We start from the raw sequence: 20,139 nt of genomic DNA on the forward strand, positions 1-20,139 counted from the left end.
TATGTTCGAGTATCGCTGAAGGTTATTTAGTCCACGGCTAGGAATTTTACTAAAAATAACTACTTGAGTCCGATAAATTTCCAGGTGTGTTATTTTTACATACCGACAACACAAAAGGCCAGCCAAGCAGCAGAGAAACTATTATTGGAATGGAAAGACTACTATTGCAGTTTAGCAGCTATGGTTGTCTACACGAGAATACTTTATTTCCTTTCTTAAGACGTCTTAAAACTTTCCTCAAATAATTTTCAAGGTTATTTAACATAAGGGTTACATTTTTATATAGGCCTACTGCTCAGTGTTTACCACGGTAATTAAGACGTCCATTTTCAACTCATAAACATTTTATTTAAGCGCTGACTTCTCTAAACCTAACAATAACATCGTGAATCATATCCCCTGTGATATCACTATATGTTGGCATTTTCACGAAATTTCTAGGATTCACCAACCTTGGTAATCCAACTTTATCCGTGAAGTGCCCGCATCTGTGTATCACAGCTGGATTCTGAAACATCAAACTTAGCGACGAAGTATTTAATATTTTGCAATGTAGAGTATCACATTCCGTGTGATATCACCCTATATAGGTAATTCCACGGAAACTCTAGGATTCACCAACCTTGGAAATCCAACTTTATCCGTGAAAAACCCACATCTGTGAATCACACCTAATATAGAGTATCATATCCCGTATGATAACACCACTTGTAGGTTATTCCCACGGAAGTTCTAGGATTCACCAACCTTGGAAATCCAACTTTATCCGTGAAAAGCCTGCATCAGTGTCTCACACCTGGGATATGAACCCCCGAACTCTACATAACACTTGTCATTTCTTTTATACAGTATATCATATTTAAATGCTCCCTTTCTCTAACTTACATTACAACGATCAACAAGTAAATCTACTTAAAAGTTAATTTGAATCAAAAAAACCCACTTGTACGTGGGAAAAAAGATTCTGGGAAAACCCACATGGGGAAAAAACCATTAACATATATCAACATTTAACATTATCATAATTGTTTTCAATACACAACGTCGTATTAAAAGATTGCGATGCTTTTTCGAAATGAAAGGCTCAGTAGACTTTAACGATTGTCCAGAGAATGAAAGACGTCTCCAGAATTTCACGTATGTGGAGAGATTGATAAACGTAATGCTTCATTAGGCTTTCAAACGTTTAGAACAAACCTTGTAAAGAATGGAGTTTATTAATTGAGAAACAGGTTTTCAATGACACCATTTACCCTTTCTAAGAATGGATGCAATAACGCTCATCTTCACCAACTCGGGAGTTTTGTCTACAATTAAAGGTTTAGATATTTTTCACCAATTTCTAGCTTGAAAAACAAAATGGATATAAAGATAGAAATTAAGCGAAAAACAATTCACCTACATGGTTAAGCATAATTGAAATTTACCTTGAAAACCAAAATCGTAATCGATTTGGTTAGCTATGTCATTGTACGATTAACTACGAGAGAGGGGATGACTAACGACCATTCAGTAGGATCAGTACATTTCCTATATGCTCCCGTCGCTAGAACGAATCAGGATTACACATATTGGAAGTAGAACCGAAAACTGAACATCCGTGAATGGTAAGCGAACTGTAGATAATGCAATTAGTGAAAAGCCATGATACATTATGCAATCTTACCCCAACAATTTTCAAATACTTGCTTACGATCATTTTTTACGGTGCGATTCCTTGCGTCACAGAGATCTAAAATGTAATTCATCATTTCGATCCTTTTCTACAATGGTAATAAATCCTGTAAACTCTGTCAATTGTGATACCACTAGCAATTCTGCCTCTCTCTCTACAATAGTGATAGATCTTATAAACTGCGTGGCTCAAACGTGATTTTACCTTATACTTGCCAATTGTCTATTAAAGGTAACACTACCAACTCTCTCTCTCTCTATCTCTCTCTCTGCTTCATATAACATTTTGAGAAACCCTTTCGGATCATAAGTTTTTCTCTCTTAATGGTGCATATACCATTTTGAGAAACCCTTTCGGGTCATAAGTTTTTCTCTCTTAATGGTGCAAATACCATTTTGAGAAACCCTTTCGGGTCATGCGTTTTTCTCTCTTAAAGGTGCAAATACCATTTTGAGCAACCCTTTCGGGTCATAAGTTTTCAATTTCACAAGTTTTCAATTTCACAAGTTTTCAATTTCATACGTTTTCAATTTCATACGTTTTCAATTTGGTACATTTTCACTTTCTTTCATTATGGGACGCCACAATTTCTGATAATCACACATATCAGAAAACCACACAACTTTACAAAGCTCCTAGAGCTAGGATATCTATCAACCAATCATTACGGCTGATAATACAAGGCCTCTAGGACCAGGACTTCTTACCCTTTCGGGTAATTATACAAGGCCTCTAGGACCAGGACTTCCTACCCTTTCGAGTAATTATACAAGGTCTCTAGGACCAAGACATTTTCACTTTCTTTCATTATAGGACTTCCGCCGACAATTTAGGCTTAACATAAGACGCCACAATTTCTGATAATGACACATATCAGAAAAAAACACTTACAACTTTACAAAGCTCCTAGAGCTAGGATTTCTATCAACCAATCATTACGGCTGATAATACAAGGCCTCTAGGACCAGGACTTCCTACCCTTTCGAGTAATTATACAAGGTCTCTAGGACCAGGACATTTTCACTTTCTTTCATTATAGGACTTCCGCCGACAATTTAGGCTTAATATAAGACGCCACAATTTCTGATAATGACACATATCAGAAAAAAACACGTACAACTTTACAAAGCTCCTAGAGCTAGGATTTCTATCAACCAATCAGTACGGCTGATAATACAAGGCCTCTAGGACCAGGACTTCCTACCCTTTCGGGTAATTATACAAGGCCTCTAGGACCAGGACTTCCTACCCTTTCGGGTAATTATACAAAGCTTCTAGGGTTAGGACTTTCACCAACAACTACAGTTTATTATACGACGCCATAACTTTTTTAATAAACACACATATCAGAAAACAACATATCAGTTGACTTTACAGGGCTTTCGCAGATGAAACTGTCACCAAAACTATTCCCTTTTAAAAAAACATATACCTTTATGATATGAATAGTACGTGTCTCTGTAACACGCTTTGTATCTCTCACGGAAAAGCTTGTTTCCGAACGCTAAATCTAACTGGCAATGATAGTCAGTTGATACTTTCTCTTCAAGACCAGGCATAAGAATCATATCAAACGAATCAAAGAACATTTTCAACGCGGTTTTGCTTTTAAAAAAATTTATGTTAAAATCTCCCACAACAACTGTCGGAATAGAGGCATCATATCTAATATCGAATAAAGGGTTAAAATCCTCAAAAACTGATCTCAAACTCGCTCCAGGCGATTTGTACAACAAAACAACAGTCATCGGTTCACTTTCAATGGAAACATCCAACCAGCAACGTTCCACATGCGAATTTCTGAAAGGTCTATCGGTTCGTAAAACCCTATTATTCAAATCGTTAACTACATTTTCTGGTGTATCTTTTAAATAAATGGAAGAACCAAATGCAATTCTACGTGCCGTTCTTGGCAGATAAATACCACCCACTTCCCTAAACGATGGCACATGAAACTCATCATTTTCTTTCTTCCACGTTTCAACAAAGCATAATAACTGGGCATTTCTTATTACGGTGTCTGCTAAAATATCTTCCAAATGTGCGTTTAACGACTGCACATTGTGAACATAAATATAAACCGGTTCGTTCAAGAACGGTAACGCAATACTCTTCGTATCTCGTAATCTTTTAAGTTCCAATTCAACTTGTTTGTTTTTAGGCGCATTTGGAACTTGAAATTTACCCTCAATATACAAACCAGAGGCGTTTCTCGCTCTACTACAAGCAACGTATAAATGAGCTCTCTCTAATTTCTTTCTTTGATTACAATGCACTACTACAGACGAATACGTATCACCTTGACTCTTGTGTATCGTAATAGCCTCAGAAATGACCAAAGGAAACTGTTTCCTAGAGACCGAAACATTATTTTGCCTCCATTTTCTACTGAATGCCTTAGTAACTTTCTCGACAGGAGTCCAAATCCTGTTAAAGTTATTCTGCTCGTATAACCCATGACTCTTTTGTCTCAACAACTTTCCAACATTAGCATCAGCAAACTCAATCCATACCCTAAACGGAATTTGTTCACCCAGCCTATTTTTGCCGTACTCTATTTTTCTTAACCAACCTGTTGCCCCATTTGTAAGTCCGTCAGACGTATCAACATTGTTAGTCATCATGTATCTGGCGCCACAAGCGAGCGTTAATTCTTTAGGCAGACCATACGTATCAGACGTAGCCAACTTTTGAACTTGAGAAAGAATGTTATTTCTAACTTCGCTAGTAAGATCACCATTTACAACATCTACTGAAACGGAAATAGACTTTTCCGTATTCATGTTTAAAAGCATCTCTTCGTTAAATTGGTTCACTTCAACGTTAGTAGGGAAAAGATGTATCGCTTCTTTTGGCGGTACACGCTCTCTATTCACTTCTAAACTTACAAAAAAGTCAATATCATCCTGATTCATACTTCCCACAGCCATTCTGTTCAAAGCTTCCGCAAATCTTTTGTCATCTTTTTGCCTCATAATTTCTTCAAGCTCTGCAAACTGGAATTCTTCCCATACTGGGTTACCAATTAACGCCGCATAGGGATTGTCAGTATCACTTTGACCTTGAAAAGCGAAATGATCGCGCACTGGTCTAAGTTGGTTAAAATCTCCAACTAACAGTACAGATACACCACCGAAATAATCTGGACAACCCATTATCTCTTGCAATCTCGCGTTAACTCGGTTAAAAACCTTGGCTCCAACCATTGATATTTCGTCAATAATTACCAATTTCACTTGACCATACACCAATCTACAATTGTGAAGAGTTTCACTTTCTAGCCTGGAAATATTCCCGGCAAATTGACTAACCGGTAGACAAAAGGTACTATGCAAAGTAGCGCCACCTATATTAAAGGCAGCCTTGCCCGTAGGTGCGCATCGCAAAACTTTAACTTCCGAGGGATTAGACCCTGGCTGCTTATTGTAAAATCTAGTAACAGCTTCAAATATGGCACTTATCAAAACGCTTTTTCCAACACCAGCGCCACCGGTAACAAATAGCCGTAAAGGCGTTTCCTTGCATTTTAAATGATGCAGAACTTCATAAAATATTTCTTTTTGTTTCACATTCAGCATTCTAACAAGTACATTGTACTCAGAATCATTGACTAACGTCACTGACGGAGCAATAGTTCTTTCCGCATTACCATCAAGAATATCACGGGTAATATTTCCTATAGACTCCTGAACCGTATTAATTAGAAATTCAGAATCTTCAACAATTAAAGATCTATCTATTTCATTTCGATGTTCCAATTCAGGCTGAATATTAGTAAGATCAGCTTCAATAGCTTCACTTTCGAAATCTCGGACAGCCTGTTCAATGGCCGCTTCGTCAATTTCGTTATTAAATTCTTTTCTACATTCCTTTATAATCTCAAGTTTAAGTTCATACTCTGATTTCAGATCCTTTGTCAAAATGTCCCTACTCTCATCGCGCCAAGGCGAGAACAACATTATTTGCTCACGATAATACTGTTCGGGTTCTTTCACTAAATTGAATCTCCGATACCGCATAATTTTAGAATGACCACGTTTTCTAATAAAACCTGAATCATTTTTCAGTTTCAACCATTTACCACATTGAACTTCAAGGTTTTCACTGTCATCAATATGACTTTGGGTTTTCGCAACTCTACGACTTTTGGAAAACTCGTACCACGTCGCAAATTGAGCTAACGTTACTGCCTCTAAATCATCTGGCCTTTGAACATAATGGTCCAACATTCCAGAAGCGAAAACGTCCATACTATCTTCTGACAACTGTTCAAGCTCACTTTTGCTTTTGAGAATATGGACTCGATTTTCGGGCAAATTTGTATTAACGTAAATACAGGCTCGACTACATCTAGAGACTGGAATTTGTAAAACACTATATGCCGCTTCTTGCGCGCTTACCTCGTGCGCATTCAAAAACTGATTTGCTATCACTTTCAACTTTTGCTTTACCGTACATTTATCTGACCGTGCTCGTTTAGCAGCTTCACGCAAAAGCATTGACATTCCACGCTGAGATTTTCCTATATAAGACACAATATACATAACCAGAGCGTAAGGATCAAGTACAAACTGAATGTCCATATTCGCTTGCCAAAGGCGCAAAGTGCACGGGTTGTACGGATTAACCCTAGTATCTTTAGGGTGTCTTTTCAATAAAACAACTTTCTTTTTTATGTCATACGTAACTGCCTTAATATATTCCTCTTCACTCATTCGCAACTTTGCCAACAACTCCTCGAAACTATCTACCCAAAATTCCTTTTCTTTCGATTGCAAAAGTTCATTCAATTTTTTGGAATTCCTCTTACATTTCAGTTCTTCGTCAAGAGTACCGGGTTCTCTTAAACTCGGATCATAAACAATAGTTCTAGGCATGGGAGGAAATGGAATTCCAAAACGACAAACTGAACTGTTATTTACCTTTTTCTTACACGTTGTCGTATGCTTGTGCATTTGCAAAGACGTTAACAAATCCCCATTATCATCGTTCATTTTACCAGCGCAAGAAATAACTTTATCAATAAAGTCCTCTACCTCTTTAACATTCGACAAATCATCTTTGAGCTTAGGCGCATCTTTAATCCATATCAACCCATGTTGATGGGGAGACCCCCTTTGCTGTATTTCAACTCTAAAGTAATAATCTTCAATAACACCAAGGGGACCTAGTTTTTGCAAAGCTTTAAGCAGAGCCCGAAAACGGTGGTCAAAATATCTAGCACAAGTAACAGGATCATTCTGAATCAACTTAGCCTTTTCCGAAAAACTTAAATTCCTAATTTCATTATCCGCTAAGCGTTCTTGACCTGAGGTCACTCTCAGTATGTTCAAAAGCTCAGGCCATTTGCCTTCCGCAGCTGAAAACGTTATAAAAAAGGTAGCCGTACCAAGCTGCCTAATCATAGCCATTAACTCTTTCTGCCTATGCTGCCAATATGAAGGCGAGGACTGCAAATTTTCTAATACTCTAAAACCATCATCCTGCTTAACAATTGAATCGAGTGCACCAGCAGACGATAAAAACCCAGCAGTGTAATTAGAGCCATCTTTTCTCTTGGTTTTTCTCATACACACTTGTATAGATTCACTAATTTTCATTGTTTCCAACTTAACAAAAGCGTAAAACAATTTTGAGACATTCTTGGCACAACGTCGATCAACATTACGAAGCTCCCACTTGGCAATATCCCCAAACCTACCTTTAACCTTAAGGTTTCTCTTCTGACCGACATAAATACTGGGGAATGACAATTCCTCAGCGTCCTCGTCATAGAGCAAAGACATTGGCGTTTGACCTTCACCAGGAGCAAACTTAACATGCATGGTGTTAGTCGGAAGGAAATCGGACAATGACACTAACAACGTGTCTTGATTCCCAACTGGTAATAAATTAACTTCGTTAGCTTCATTGACTTCATTCCACATATCATCGCTATCATTTTCGTTCGCTAAATTCACTGACCCTACTGGGTTTTCCCTTAATATATCATCTTGATTTAACTGACGGTCATTTTCGTCAACAATAAATTCAAGTTCTTCTGGAATTGGATCCAATACATCGACTCTTACAGATATTCCATGCTTAATATACAACGGTGTTTTCACCAAAACCTTAAGAGCTTCGTGCATTTTTTTAGGCCTAACAGTTTCATACAAATATGGTGTGTTATATTGCATTCTCCTCATAAACTCAATTTGAACAGTATCTGTTTCACGAGGTAACCGTGGTAACACTGACACTGTAGACTCGACATTTATAGGAACGTTGACCACGTTTCCCTTAATCCCCCTTTGTTGATCACAACCCAACCTTCTTATTTGCATAAAAGGTATTCGTGGTGAAATCATCCTTTCCTCCAAATTAGACAAATTAACTAGTTCTGACGGAACTTCAGAAAATTCAAATCCATTTTCTCTGGAAAACTTGGGGATTTCGTTCTTCTTGACAGCTTTATTACAAGCACTACATAAAAATACTTTGTCACCCAATTCACGACCGTGAATCCCAGGAACTGCCAAAAACACTCTAGACTGAACTAAGCTACCCGATGCTTTAAAAAAAAGATTTGAACACCCTTCACATGGCCACGTTGGACCTTCTTTTATGCTTTCAAAATACGTCTGCTCTATAAACACAGGATCTGTTCTTCTTTCTGCCACAGACAATCTATTCCTAGAACGTTCAGGGTTCCTAAACTCCACATTTGCACGACTGGCAGCCATACTCAACTGATTTCTAACACGTTCAGCTTCAACGTACTCTGCATCTTGGCGTTTACTAGCCATACCCAACTGATTTCTAACACGTTCAGCTTCAACGTACTCTGCATCTTGGCGTTTACTAGCCATACCCAACTGATTTCTAACACGTTCAGCTTCAACGTACTCTGCATCTTGGCGTTTACTAGTCTTACTTAACTGATTTCTAACACGTTCAGCTTCAACGTACTCTGCATCTTGGCGTTTACTAGCCATACCCAACTGATTTCTAACACGTTCAGCTTCAACGTACTCTGCATCTTGGCGTTTACTAGCCTTACTCAACTGATTTCTAACACGTTCAGCTTCAAAGTACTCTGCATCTTGGCGTTTTCTAGCCATACCCAACTGATTTCTAACACGTTCAGCTTCAACGTACTCTGCATCTTGGCGTTTACTAGCCTTACTCAACTGATTTCTAACACGTTCAGCTTCAACGTACTCTGCATCTTGGCGTTTACTAGCCATACCCAACTGATTTCTAACACGTTCAGCTTCAACGTACTCTGTATCTTGGCGTTTACTAGCCTTACTCAACTGGTCCTTTACTCGTTCGCTTGCTCTATACCACTCATCAAACCTTTTAACTCTCTTGGTAAGTATGCCAACCTGATTTACCCTTTCACGATAAGCCTCATTCTCCCGCTTTTTCGCCATTGATCGCGCCTCCTTCATTCTATACTCTTCATTCTGTCTCAAAATTCTCATTCTCTCTAACGGATAAACATTACCATGAGACGTAGAAGGTACTTGTTCACCGTTCGCTACCATTACAGAACTATCTGAAATATTACTAACTAAATTCATCGCTTCGTCGGCAGTAATTAACGCTACGTTTTCAGCAACTTCACTTGTACTTCCGTCTAATACATTATCCTTCATTCTACTGTGGCCAACTGGCGGCGCAATAGAACCAACTAACAAATTAGGACTAGAAATACTAGAAACCGTACCTTCAACCTTACTACCATCGTGACCAACTGACGGCGCAATAGAAGTAATGGGCAAACTAGTACAAGTACTAGACGTTTTAGAACCTGTACATTCAACCTTAGCTTTTTTCTGAGCTGCTAAAACTCTTCTCCTTTCATTTTCTCTCTTCTTAAACTCAGGGTCTGATCTTTTTGCCCTCATCCTTTCCCGCGCTTTGCGCTTCCGCATTTCATCTTTACTCTCAACATTATCTTCCTCCATTTTACATACAAAAATCAAATACTCACAAAAAGAAGCGGCAAAAACCTGCTGGCTCTTTACAACCACTTAATTTGACTTAATATCCAATTTCCAACAACAATAATATACCGGTAGTTTAATTGACAACCTACTAGCATCGAAATTCTCATTAAGAATGGCTCCCGCGGATAAAAAAGGGCTATTTTCAACTAGGTGGGCGTTATGTCATTAGATTTGAAAAATATCATTTGTCTTTTTTACCAATGCCTAACCGTTTGAATTTTTTTCAAGCAATCTTAGCACCAAAAAATATTTTTTGATACAAAATAAATGTTTTATATTCTTATTAAGAATAAAAACAAGAGGATAAAAAAGGTCTGTCCTCGTAATTTTTTAAGCTTTTACCATGATTACTCTATACAACAGTAACAAGGAGTATAAACCCATTAGTGGAAGCAGTATTTTTTTTTTCCGAAACAATCTCGCTTATGTTTATCCTCTCTAGACTTCGCTAAGAAGTTACTCCTAGAGAGCTGCAAAATGAAAATATTAACCTCCAACTCCTTCCAACTCCAAGGCAATACACAACAATGACTCCAATTCCTCCCAATGCCATAATCAAAAGTTTCAACTCCGCAGAACTCCGCCAAGCGAAATGTAAAACTCCTACCAACTCCTTCCATGAAAATTAAAATTTCTTAAACTCCTCCCAATTCCTTCCATGAAAATTAAAATTTCTTAAACTCCTCCCAATTCCTTCCATGAAAATTAAAATTTCTTAAACTCCTCCCAACTCCTTCCTTGAAAACTTCACGAATCAAGAAATACTAACACTAGAGTCCATTCTGTTATTAGTTGTGCCTGCCAATATGCCTACTGCCTTACTTTAATATGCCTCAAAGCTAGAAAGGAGACTCTTCTTGTCAATGGGTTTAAGAGAAAAGGAAAGCGCCCGCGGCCTCATTGTGTGAGAGACACACTGAGGGGACGTGTCACGTGGGGTTACGGGTGAAAATAGAATTTCGTACGAAGCTTCTGAAGACAAACAACGCTAAAGTCCGCTTTTAAATTGGAGCAATACCACTTACCAGACTTAAGTTTTCCAACTCCGTAGATTTCCATGTTTTAAGATAATTTTCCATTGCCTCCCAACTTCGCAATTATAATTATCATTATTCCCATTTCCTCCCAACTCCGCACACGAAAACTTCCACTGCCACCCAACTCCAATTTTATCTCAGAAAAACATTTCCAACTCCTGGAGTTCCCATCGCTTAAACGCGGAACCCAGCGGGTTTCGGAGTTCTTCCACGGAGTTGCAGCTCTCTAGTTACTCCTACGTAAAATATTAATAGACAGGCAAGGATTGATACCATTAAAGAAGGAGCGCAATATTATCCATATTTTCATTTCATATACAGAGAAAAGATATTATTATGTTTCTGAGAGGAGCTTCCCATTTTGGTTGTTGTTTTGAAAAATATATCGCAATGTACGGACCTTGATAGATATAGGAGGCAATGAATGAAATATATCACAATGCACGGGCCTTGGTAGATATAGGAGGCGATGATAATCTCTCTCTTTGCACGAGAGGTTTATCTTTAATATTTAAATAAATATAATTATTTTTAATTATTTTAATCTTCAATAATTAACATTAATAATAGTTAAATCGTTTAAAATAAAGCTATACCTATTATCATCTCAAACTTTGCTAATATTGACGTTTAAAGTGAAGGGTACCCCTCTTGCCCGCTTTCTTCAAATTTTGGGGTATATATACGATTCGTTTCCATTATAATAGTAAGGAAAAAGCGCAATTGCGAAAACCTTTGGTGGCGATCCCACCTTAGGGAGGCTAGACGTTTCTCGTAACCCTAGCTGATCGCCGCGTATATCCTTAAACCAAACGATGATAATGGAGTAGAAGCCAATGATACAGATTGGTGTCTATGTGGAATAGACGGAAGACCAGTGGATGGTGGTGTTAGAAGCCAATGATACAGATTGGTGTCTATGTGGAGTAGACGGAAGACCAGTGGATGGTGGTGTTTAGGAGCCAGTATGTACAGACTGGTGTCTAAGTGGGTTGGACAAAGACCAGAAGATGGTGGTGATTAGTAGCCAGTATGTACAGACTGGTGTCCAAGTGGGTTGGACAAAGACCAGAAGATGGTGGTGATTAGTAGCCAGTATGTACAGACTGGTGTCCAAGTGGAATGGACGAGGACCAGAAGATGGTGGTGTGAAAACTCAACTAGAGGAGCCGTTTCCGTGACTGTGAATGCAGTTCGGAAATGGCTAACACGTTTGCTCCGATTTGGAAACTGCGAACGCGGTCACGTGGGTGTAACAACGGACAGACACACAGACACACAGACACACACACACACAGACACGGCCGTTACAGAACCTCTCCTGGACTACGTCACACGGAGAGGTAATACGACTGTGAAGTTTGAACCGTCCTCAAACAATCACAACATTTCTAAAACGTCGTCTGCTTATACTACCTTTTAGTTCAAACTTTCATTGGTTGATCCCCTTTTCCGGTTTTTACGAGAAATACGTAAGCGCCGAGAGTAGTGTTACTTTCTCTCACTGGGGGTCGCATATAGGTAACACTTTTTTGGCGGGAAGAAAATGCTGGATGCATTAGGCTGAGTAACTTATAGGGAGCTAGTATATGATTCACTCATGCTGTTATTTTATTTTGCTACAAAGGGAATCCAAGCGTACGGATTTCTAAGGATGAAGATAGGTTGACATCATTAGAGTGTTTTAGTACTTGTATTCCCTATTACTCAATGTGGTTGGGTTGCAAAAACGAATGCTTTGTTTTGTCCTCCCTCTTAATTAATCACAAATTTTACGTTCTTTCCATAGGATCTTAGTCTGTACTACGCGCATCGGTTTATGCACTTACCTGTAGTATACCGTACTGTTCATAAAATGCATCATCGTTACAAACAACCAACTCCATTTTCAGCGACGGCGATGCATCCTTTGGAACTCCTGACGTATGAAGCATGCACTTTTCTGCCCATTTTTGCCTTTCCCATACATTGGAGTAAGAATCTTGACTTATTCTATAAGTGTGGCACTTCCTAAACCTTGTAATTTTACTGCCTTACTGAGAGCTAATTCGAAAATCGACTAGACAAGGTTTTGCAGTCCCGTTTTTAGTGTTCACGAAAAGAATTGTTTTACGAAACATTTTGACGTTTCAACAACGTTAACCAGTGTCGAACGTATGGATAATATAAACTTAAGGTATTATCCCAGCATCAGAGCCAGAGGCGGATCAGATTGGCACAATAGCTTTGCAGTTAGGTTCTATGTCAGTTAGAGTGTTTAGTATTTTAGTTTAAGATCTTAATGGACTGAAACATAGAAGTCGTGTCTTGGTTTAGCACGTTAATATTTTCACTTGTTTATTATTAAAAGAGGTAGTAGCCCCTAAAGCTTTATCCACATTAGGTTCGCGCTCGCGTGTTCGCGCCTTCGTCTATTCGCATCTTCGCACCAGATCACGAAAAGCATTTGCGCTACTGTTCAGATAGTGACACACGCAATATTTTACTTTTCCTATTCTGAGAGGCAATGAAATTTGAACAATCCTTGCGCCATCTGCCGGCTGATAAGCCTAGGCCAAAGCTAAAAACCACAGTCCATGCATGAACGAACACTATTTCGTTCATTGTAGCACGTTGTCCCATTGGCTATTTTCAAACAAACTTTGATGTGTCTATCACCTGAAACCGAAGTTTTGTGGGTTAGGTGAAATTTCGAAGTACATACGGTTTTGACAACAGTTTTTAATTTTTTTTAACAACTAATATCTATGAAAGTAATTAGGTACTACTATCTCTTTCAAAAATAACAATAAATATTATTTCACTGCACTTCTCCTACTTATATGACTATAATTTTTATGTATTTTGGGAGTGATTGCACCTTAGTTTTCATTCCTTTCATTTAATTCATGTTTTAATTAAGTGCTATCGGTAGTTTTGTCTAGTGGCTGTTAACAATATTTTCTCAAAATTCTTAAGAGTGAAGAATCCTATAAAGAGGATCCCAATTACCACCAGGTAGTAATACAACTCACAGGTACCAACTTGGCATTTTACGGGCTGAGAGAATTGTGTGTTAAATTCTCTCAGTCAAACCAGTCAAACGTCTCTCGTCAAGTGTTAATAATAATTGTACAATTGAAAACGAGGCTGGATGCAGATTATGCCTTATTTGAATGCCTCAAACTCTTTTCTCGGCCCCGGCAAGGCTCTGAGCTAGCTCCCATAATGTAACTTGATATGGTTTACGTTTTGTATTTTAAGTCTTAGTCTAATCTATGCTGCTCACCCATTGGAACGACTCCCGTTGGACCGAATATACACAAAATATGCGGTTTTATGATCATAAAATTATCAATGCTATTTAACGAAAATCTTTAATGAAGTTTTTACAAACGGAATTAAAAATGCGTTTCTTAGTTTTTTTTTCAACAAAAACATTTTTGATTTAATGCATATGTCTATCAATAATCTTTCCTATATGAATACTGATATTGCAATGGTCAAATCAAAAGTTTAATTCAAGGCTCTATTGAAAACTAACCTAAAAAAACCAGACCAAACCTAACCGAAGCAAACCAAATCTAACCTAACCCTAAATAAAACTTACACTTTACAACGTAGATGCTGAAATGTCATTAATAATCAAAACCATTAAGCAAGACGAAAGCTCCTTTTGCTAAATTTATTTTTAACGTAGTATTTTTTAGCATTATGACCAAATAATGATATTCCTAATAGAATAATTCCCAATTGGTAGTAACCGCACAAACGGTGGGATTTAAAATCATATTTCAGATAAATTCGGTCGAATGGGATTCTACCCAATGGGAAAACACCTAAACGCTAGCTGCGTTTACATTAGACACTTTGCAACCATTTTGAACTGTAGTGGAAAGTCCTAATAATTGCATTTTCCCAATGTTGAACAGAATTTTCCATTTCGACTTCTCGATAACGGTTAAAAAGGTTTGAAAGTGTCTTGTGCAAATTCGGCTTTAGACTTTTCTATTTTAGTGAGTATTAGCCGCGAATCGGTATAAAAGGCCTCCTCAATAAGTTTCAACATTACTAGGATGAGTTTATTAGTTGTATCATCCACCGCAGGGGACCGTTAGCGATATACCTGCGTCTAGGTTGTAGGTGAGATATAAATTTTTTTTTTCCATTTTTTCTCGGGTGACCTCTGCGTCACAACTTTCAGAACTACAGTCTGTGGCTAAAAAGGAGCTGGTCCTTTAGAGTTGTATTATTATCTTTCGCAATTGCATGATGTTGACATATTTTAAGTTGGGTTTTTACTGTGTCATAACCTTTCTCATTTTGAATTCATAGGTGTATTCGTGGGAAACACTATTTACATGTTCTACTACAGTATCATTGACCATTCAGGGGTTAAATTGGATGCCTTTTGGCCTTGGCAGCCCTCAACAACATTCCACGATAACCATCATCAGTAATATAGTCTTTGTTATTTCAAATGCTTAAAACCGAAAATTAATTTAATTACATTATAAATAAATTTCCACACGTAAACCTTTTCCATAACGATAGCAAGTCGTATAATTTATATTAGTAAAGCAAGTATCGGCTGTGGCCTGTGGTTTAGTTTAAACAAAACTCCCCTAGTCGATGGGTGGAGTTTACTTTCGGTGGACCAGTTCTGATTGGTTCCTGCCTTTGAGAAGATAAAATTGGTGTGTAGATGATAAGCCAGAATGTTATGGGTGCTACTAGAGCCGACATTCGCTTTGAAAGAATGATCCGAGGTACTACTACACCGTAAGAAAATAGGGAATCATATACACTCATTTCATAAGTCTTGGTTCATGGTTATTTTTTTTTTTTGGAAACTTTTCATTAGCTCTAAGACCATTCACCGCAGAGAATTGATATTTGACAGTATGATACATAGTACGGTTTCCCATCGAACAAGACCCAATTGGAAGCCACGTGACAAAAAAAGGGGAAATTTATGGTAATCTGAAATTGTGCAACTTCTTAAATATAAACTTTAGGAGAAAATGACAATGACTTGCGATATCAGCGGTGTACATTTATAAATATTTAGAAAGTGTCTTGCGTTTCTTTGTATATTTAATAATTCTTATAAAATTTAGAATCATCTAAGATCCACCATTAGTGAAATTCAAAACGTTTTTACCCAAATACCTAGAAAATCCCATCCAGGGTTTTTTGCCTGTACTTCTGATCATGTGACGAATTAGTAGATTTCAATTAACTTAGTAGTAGTCGCAAATTTTACTGTCAATCACCGAGCTTCACAACACGTTCACTTGTCCATGAATATTCAGAATACTAGGTTTAGTCATAAACTTTCAAGTCAAAAATAACCCACACATGTGAAGGTCCACCGGTATTTTCTAAAGTAATTGTGATCTTATATACCTGTAAATAAGTGGTTTACGTGGTTGTTTGTTTTTTATGCACAATCACAATTCGTTAAGCAATTTGTTTGAAACTGCATACTTTATATCATTAACAAAAGAGAAAGGCTTCAAACATTTCAGTAATCTGAATAACCTCAAAATAAGCATTGTTTTATTCAATATGATAGTTGACAAACGCTTCAATTTCTACAGAACAAAACCATGAAGATATTTTACATGTTTAGGGTTTTGTGTCTACATGGACTGGAAACTCTTCCTGATTTCAATTCCTTAAAACACCTGTCCAACTTCCAGGTACGCTGGATAGTTTGGCATAGAGGGTTTTGCTAGTTACTGAGTAAAACGCCTTCAAATGTCTTGCAATAAATTTGCGTTTGACTCATCACGCAGGAAGTCAAAATAAATGTCTTCAGTGATGTTTTCATTGCAGAATGGCCTAATAATTCGGTTTCCAAGAATGACCACCCAAACATTAACCTTCCATCGCAATTAATGATAATGGTGTCATAACCAGTTGGAATAGGCTGGCACAGCAGTTAGTCTCGTGTCTTAGCAAAATGCCAGCCTAATCCAACCAGGAATAATTGGAGATTATGTAATGATGGTAGAGAAGTGGACATCCTAGCACGTTTTGAAGCCTATCCCCATACTAGTAGTAGAGCGGTTGGACTAAGCCATTTTAAAAAGGCATCACTACCTGCTATATCATATCCACCTACCATCAAGCCTTAACGGATACCTAAGACCGCAAGACCTTTGTCCTACCATGCGTGAACTAATTGAAGCCGATCCATTATTTTGAAAGAAAGTACTATTTTCTGACAAGGCTACATTTCACTGGGATGGTATGGTGAACCGGAATAACGTAGTACATTACTGGGCCCATGAAAATCTTCACTGTTACGACACCAGGTAGGTGTGTAATTGGGAGGAATTTTTGGAAACCGAATTATCGGACCCTTCACTATGGAGACACTTACTTGGACTTCCTGGGTCATGACTTTAGTGAATCGATAGACGAATTGCCGTTAGCAGTGATTGGAGACCTGGAGTTCCAGCAGGATGGAGCGCCACCACATTGGACGGTCCATGCTCGTCAGTGGTTGAACGACCACTTTCTTAAACGTTGAATTGGTATATAGGTGGACCAATTCCGTGGCTAGAAACATTTACTGACTTCACCCCACTTGATTTCTTCTTATGGGGTTATGTAAAGGGCCAAAACAGAATAGAGTTTGTAATTTGAGGCCAAATTTTGGAAAGCATTTCTAAGAGTGTATGGGTAATCAAGCTAGTGATTGGCTAGAAATTATTTGAAATACGTCATAGTGATTGTCTAGAAATTATTTGAAACACGTCAAAGTGATTGTCTAGAAAGTATTTGAAATACGTCATAGTGATTATCTACAAAATATTTGAAATACGTCATAGTGATTGTCCAGAAATTATTTGAAATACGTCATAGTGTTTGGCTAGAAATTATTTGAAATACATCATTATGACATTAAATATGGGAGAAATCATGAATTTAAATACTGTTACAATGAATAAGCAAGTGTAGAATTAATGGACCACGATAAGAGAGACACAGAGATAGGTGTAGTCATGAGTTAGCTCCCTATAAGCTACTCACACAATTAATTTTTATACTCCAGCGTTTTCTTCCGCGCCGCCGGCTTCCCAATTATATGCGACGCTCTGCGGCCGCCACGTGAACGAAAATCTTATTTACTCTTCTTTCCGGTTTTTCCCCGGCCGCGCGTGTAGTGGAAGCTAGCTCATGATATCGAAGCTATTTAAGCAGCCGAATATTTGGCTCAGTAGCCTCGGTTAAGAAAACAGTTAAGAGATCAGTGGATCGGACTTAGCTCAGTTGTATAATTGGTTTCAAGTCACAATAACAACTCTTATCTTTAGCATTCTTTATCAATATCGGCAAATTGCATTGAGTTCCTGCATTTTTTGTCTCGGTACTGACACAAACACCATGATTTAATGTTAAATTGTTAAAACATACACATTCACGACTAAAACACTCCCTTGGAGAAAAATCAGCCGACGACTCAGGGTCGAGGAGCCGCACGAGCGAGATTTTTTTTTCGACAAGAGAGAGCGCAACATTCGGATGTTTTTCCCGCGTGGGCGAAATGAGAAGAAATCATACACGCGAATTACAATATCTCACTCTCGCGAAGTAATGTTTTTCCAAAAGAGTGATAAGGTTTCTTTCACCAATGCCTCTTTCTATTGTCGGGAGTGACTTTCATGAGTCGAGACGAAATCACTCTTTAGGACTTTTAAATATAAAAAATTCGAGAACTTCACTCACTCTCACTCAGAGAATGAAAATTATAATAGTTTGAAAGTGATTTTTAGAGAGCGAGTGAAGTCCTCTTTTATCATGAAATTTTTACTGGGAATTGAGAAAATCTGGTTTAGGAAATCTACTAGATGGAGGTGTTTGAGTAAGAAAGAATTTCTAACGACGGAGTCGTCACTTAGCGTTATAACGTACGACATGAGAAAGCTTATGAGTTAGCTTATTTAAGTGATTTGGATGACTGGGGTGATATGAATTATTTTTTTTACTTCGTTTATTTGAATTATATTGTTGATTAAGATGATTTAAATGACTTTGAATGACTATGTAGATATTTGATTTGAATGACAATCGTGATTTGAATGGGTCATTTGAATGACAATCGTGATTTGAATGGGTCATTTGAATGACAATCGTGATTTGAATGGGTCATTTGAATGACAATCGTGATTTGAATGGGTCATTTGAATGACAATCGTGATTTGAATGGGTCATTTGAATGACAATCGTGATTTGAATGGGTCATTTGAATGACAATCGTGATTTGAATGGGTCATTTGAATGACAATCGTGATTTGAATGGGTCATTTGAATGACAATCGTGATTTGAATGGGTCATTTGAATGACAATCGTGATTTGAATGGGTCATTTGAATGACAATCGTGATTTGAATGGGTCATTTGAATGACAATCGTGATTCGAATAACCCATTCAAATCACGATTGTCATTGAAATCACGATTGACATTCAAATCACCCTACTCATTCAAATCAAATATCTACATAGTCATTCAAATGACCTATTCAAATCACAATTGGCATTCAAATCACCCTACTCATTCAAATCAAATATCTACATAGTCATTCAAATGACCTATTCAAATCACAATTGGCATTCAAATCACCCTACTCATTCAAATCAAATATCTATATAGTCATTCAAATCATCCTAATCAAAAATTTCAACCCTATAATCCGAATCTACAATTTCAACCCTATAATCCGAATCTACAATTTCAACCCTATAATCCGAATCTACAATTTCAACCCTATAATCCGAATCTACAATTTCAACCCTATAATCCGAATCTACAATTTCAACCCTATAATCCGAATCTACAATTTCAACTCTATAATCCGAATCTACAATTTCAACCCTATAATCCGAATCTACAATTTCAACCCAATCAACAGTCGTTCAAATATCCCATATCAACAAAGTCATCACGATAATCCTAATCATTGTTGCCATCCAAATAACCCTAATCTCAGATAGGGGTTATTAATCTGAGCCCTAATCAACAAAGTCAAAAAATTCAAATCAATGAAGCCATTCAGAGCGACGAAGTCATTCAAATAATCTAAATCAACAAGATAATTCAAATCAACGAGGTCGTTAAAATTATTAAAATTATCATTGCCATCGAAATAAACAAGGTCATTCAAATCATCTAAATAAACAAAGTCATTCAAATCATCAAAATAAACAAAGTCATTCAAATCATCTTAATGAACAATAAGCTTTCTCATGTTGTACGCTATAACCCTGAGTGACGACTCCCTCGTTAGAGATTCTTTCTTATTCAAACACCTCCATCTAGTAGATTTCCTAAACCAGGTTTTCCCAGTAAACATTTCATGTTAAAACAAGACTTCACTCACTCGCTAAAAAATCCCTAGCTCAAAGCCTTTCAAACTGAGTGAGAGAGTCATAACATTA

General features: G+C 37.5%; 3 protein-coding genes across 12 annotated transcripts in view; 1 reads left to right on the plus strand and 2 right to left on the minus strand.

Annotated features, from left to right (window-relative positions):
• Window positions 1-20,139, plus strand: part of LOC149704588 (lathosterol oxidase-like) — a 39,068-nt gene that overhangs the window by 15,468 nt on the left and 3,461 nt on the right. For 4 of the 5 annotated variants that reach the window (XM_089867036.1, XM_089867032.1, XM_089867033.1 and 1 more), the window contains 2 exons: window positions 12,499-12,682; window positions 15,024-15,144. In XM_089867036.1, the coding sequence (XP_089723162.1) occupies window positions 12,499-12,682; window positions 15,024-15,144 (305 nt within the window). Of the gene's footprint in view, window positions 1-12,498; window positions 12,683-15,023; window positions 15,145-15,242; window positions 17,381-20,139 lie in introns of those variants that run through there. The other variant, XM_089867035.1, reaches the window with a different exon arrangement.
• Window positions 327-6,136, minus strand: LOC149704590 (uncharacterized). Of its 6 annotated transcripts, XM_089867017.1 has the most exons (5): window positions 1,891-6,136; window positions 1,694-1,829; window positions 1,428-1,616; window positions 1,254-1,346; window positions 327-1,197 (listed from the first exon to the last, which is right to left on the minus strand). In XM_089867017.1, the coding sequence occupies exon 1, from the start codon at window positions 5,923-5,925 to the stop codon at window positions 3,082-3,084; it is 2,844 nt and encodes a 947-aa protein (XP_089723143.1). In that variant the 5' UTR covers window positions 5,926-6,136; the 3' UTR covers window positions 327-1,197; window positions 1,254-1,346; window positions 1,428-1,616; window positions 1,694-1,829; window positions 1,891-3,081. The 6 variants fall into 6 exon arrangements, with proteins under 6 accessions (XP_089723143.1, XP_089723148.1, XP_089723146.1 ...); XM_089867022.1 differs by having other exon boundaries at window positions 1,254-1,342; window positions 1,428-1,546; window positions 1,694-6,136; XM_089867020.1 differs by having other exon boundaries at window positions 1,428-1,546; window positions 1,694-6,136.
• LOC149704591 (uncharacterized) lies at window positions 6,026-12,050 on the minus strand. The gene is made up of 3 exons (XM_089867062.1): window positions 11,306-12,050; window positions 6,143-11,211; window positions 6,026-6,032 (listed from the first exon to the last, which is right to left on the minus strand). Exons 2-3 carry the CDS (start codon window positions 9,628-9,630, stop codon window positions 6,026-6,028), a joined length of 3,495 nt encoding a protein of 1,164 aa, XP_089723188.1. The 5' UTR covers window positions 9,631-11,211; window positions 11,306-12,050.

Source organism: Phalangium opilio, unplaced genomic scaffold, assembly GCF_054372755.1.
Source record: "Phalangium opilio isolate 3A_F unplaced genomic scaffold, DU_Popi_V2 ptg000017l_1, whole genome shotgun sequence".
NCBI lineage: Eukaryota > Metazoa > Arthropoda > Arachnida > Opiliones > Phalangiidae > Phalangium > Phalangium opilio.

Excerpts from the sequence above, each read along its gene's own strand:
- LOC149704591 (XM_089867062.1), bottom strand. The coding sequence starts at position 9,630 with ATGGAGGAAGATAATGTTGAGAGTAAAGATGAAATGCGGAAGCGCAAA.
- LOC149704590 (XM_089867017.1), bottom strand. The coding sequence starts at position 5,925 with ATGGACGTTTTCGCTTCTGGAATGTTGGACCATTATGTTCAAAGGCCA.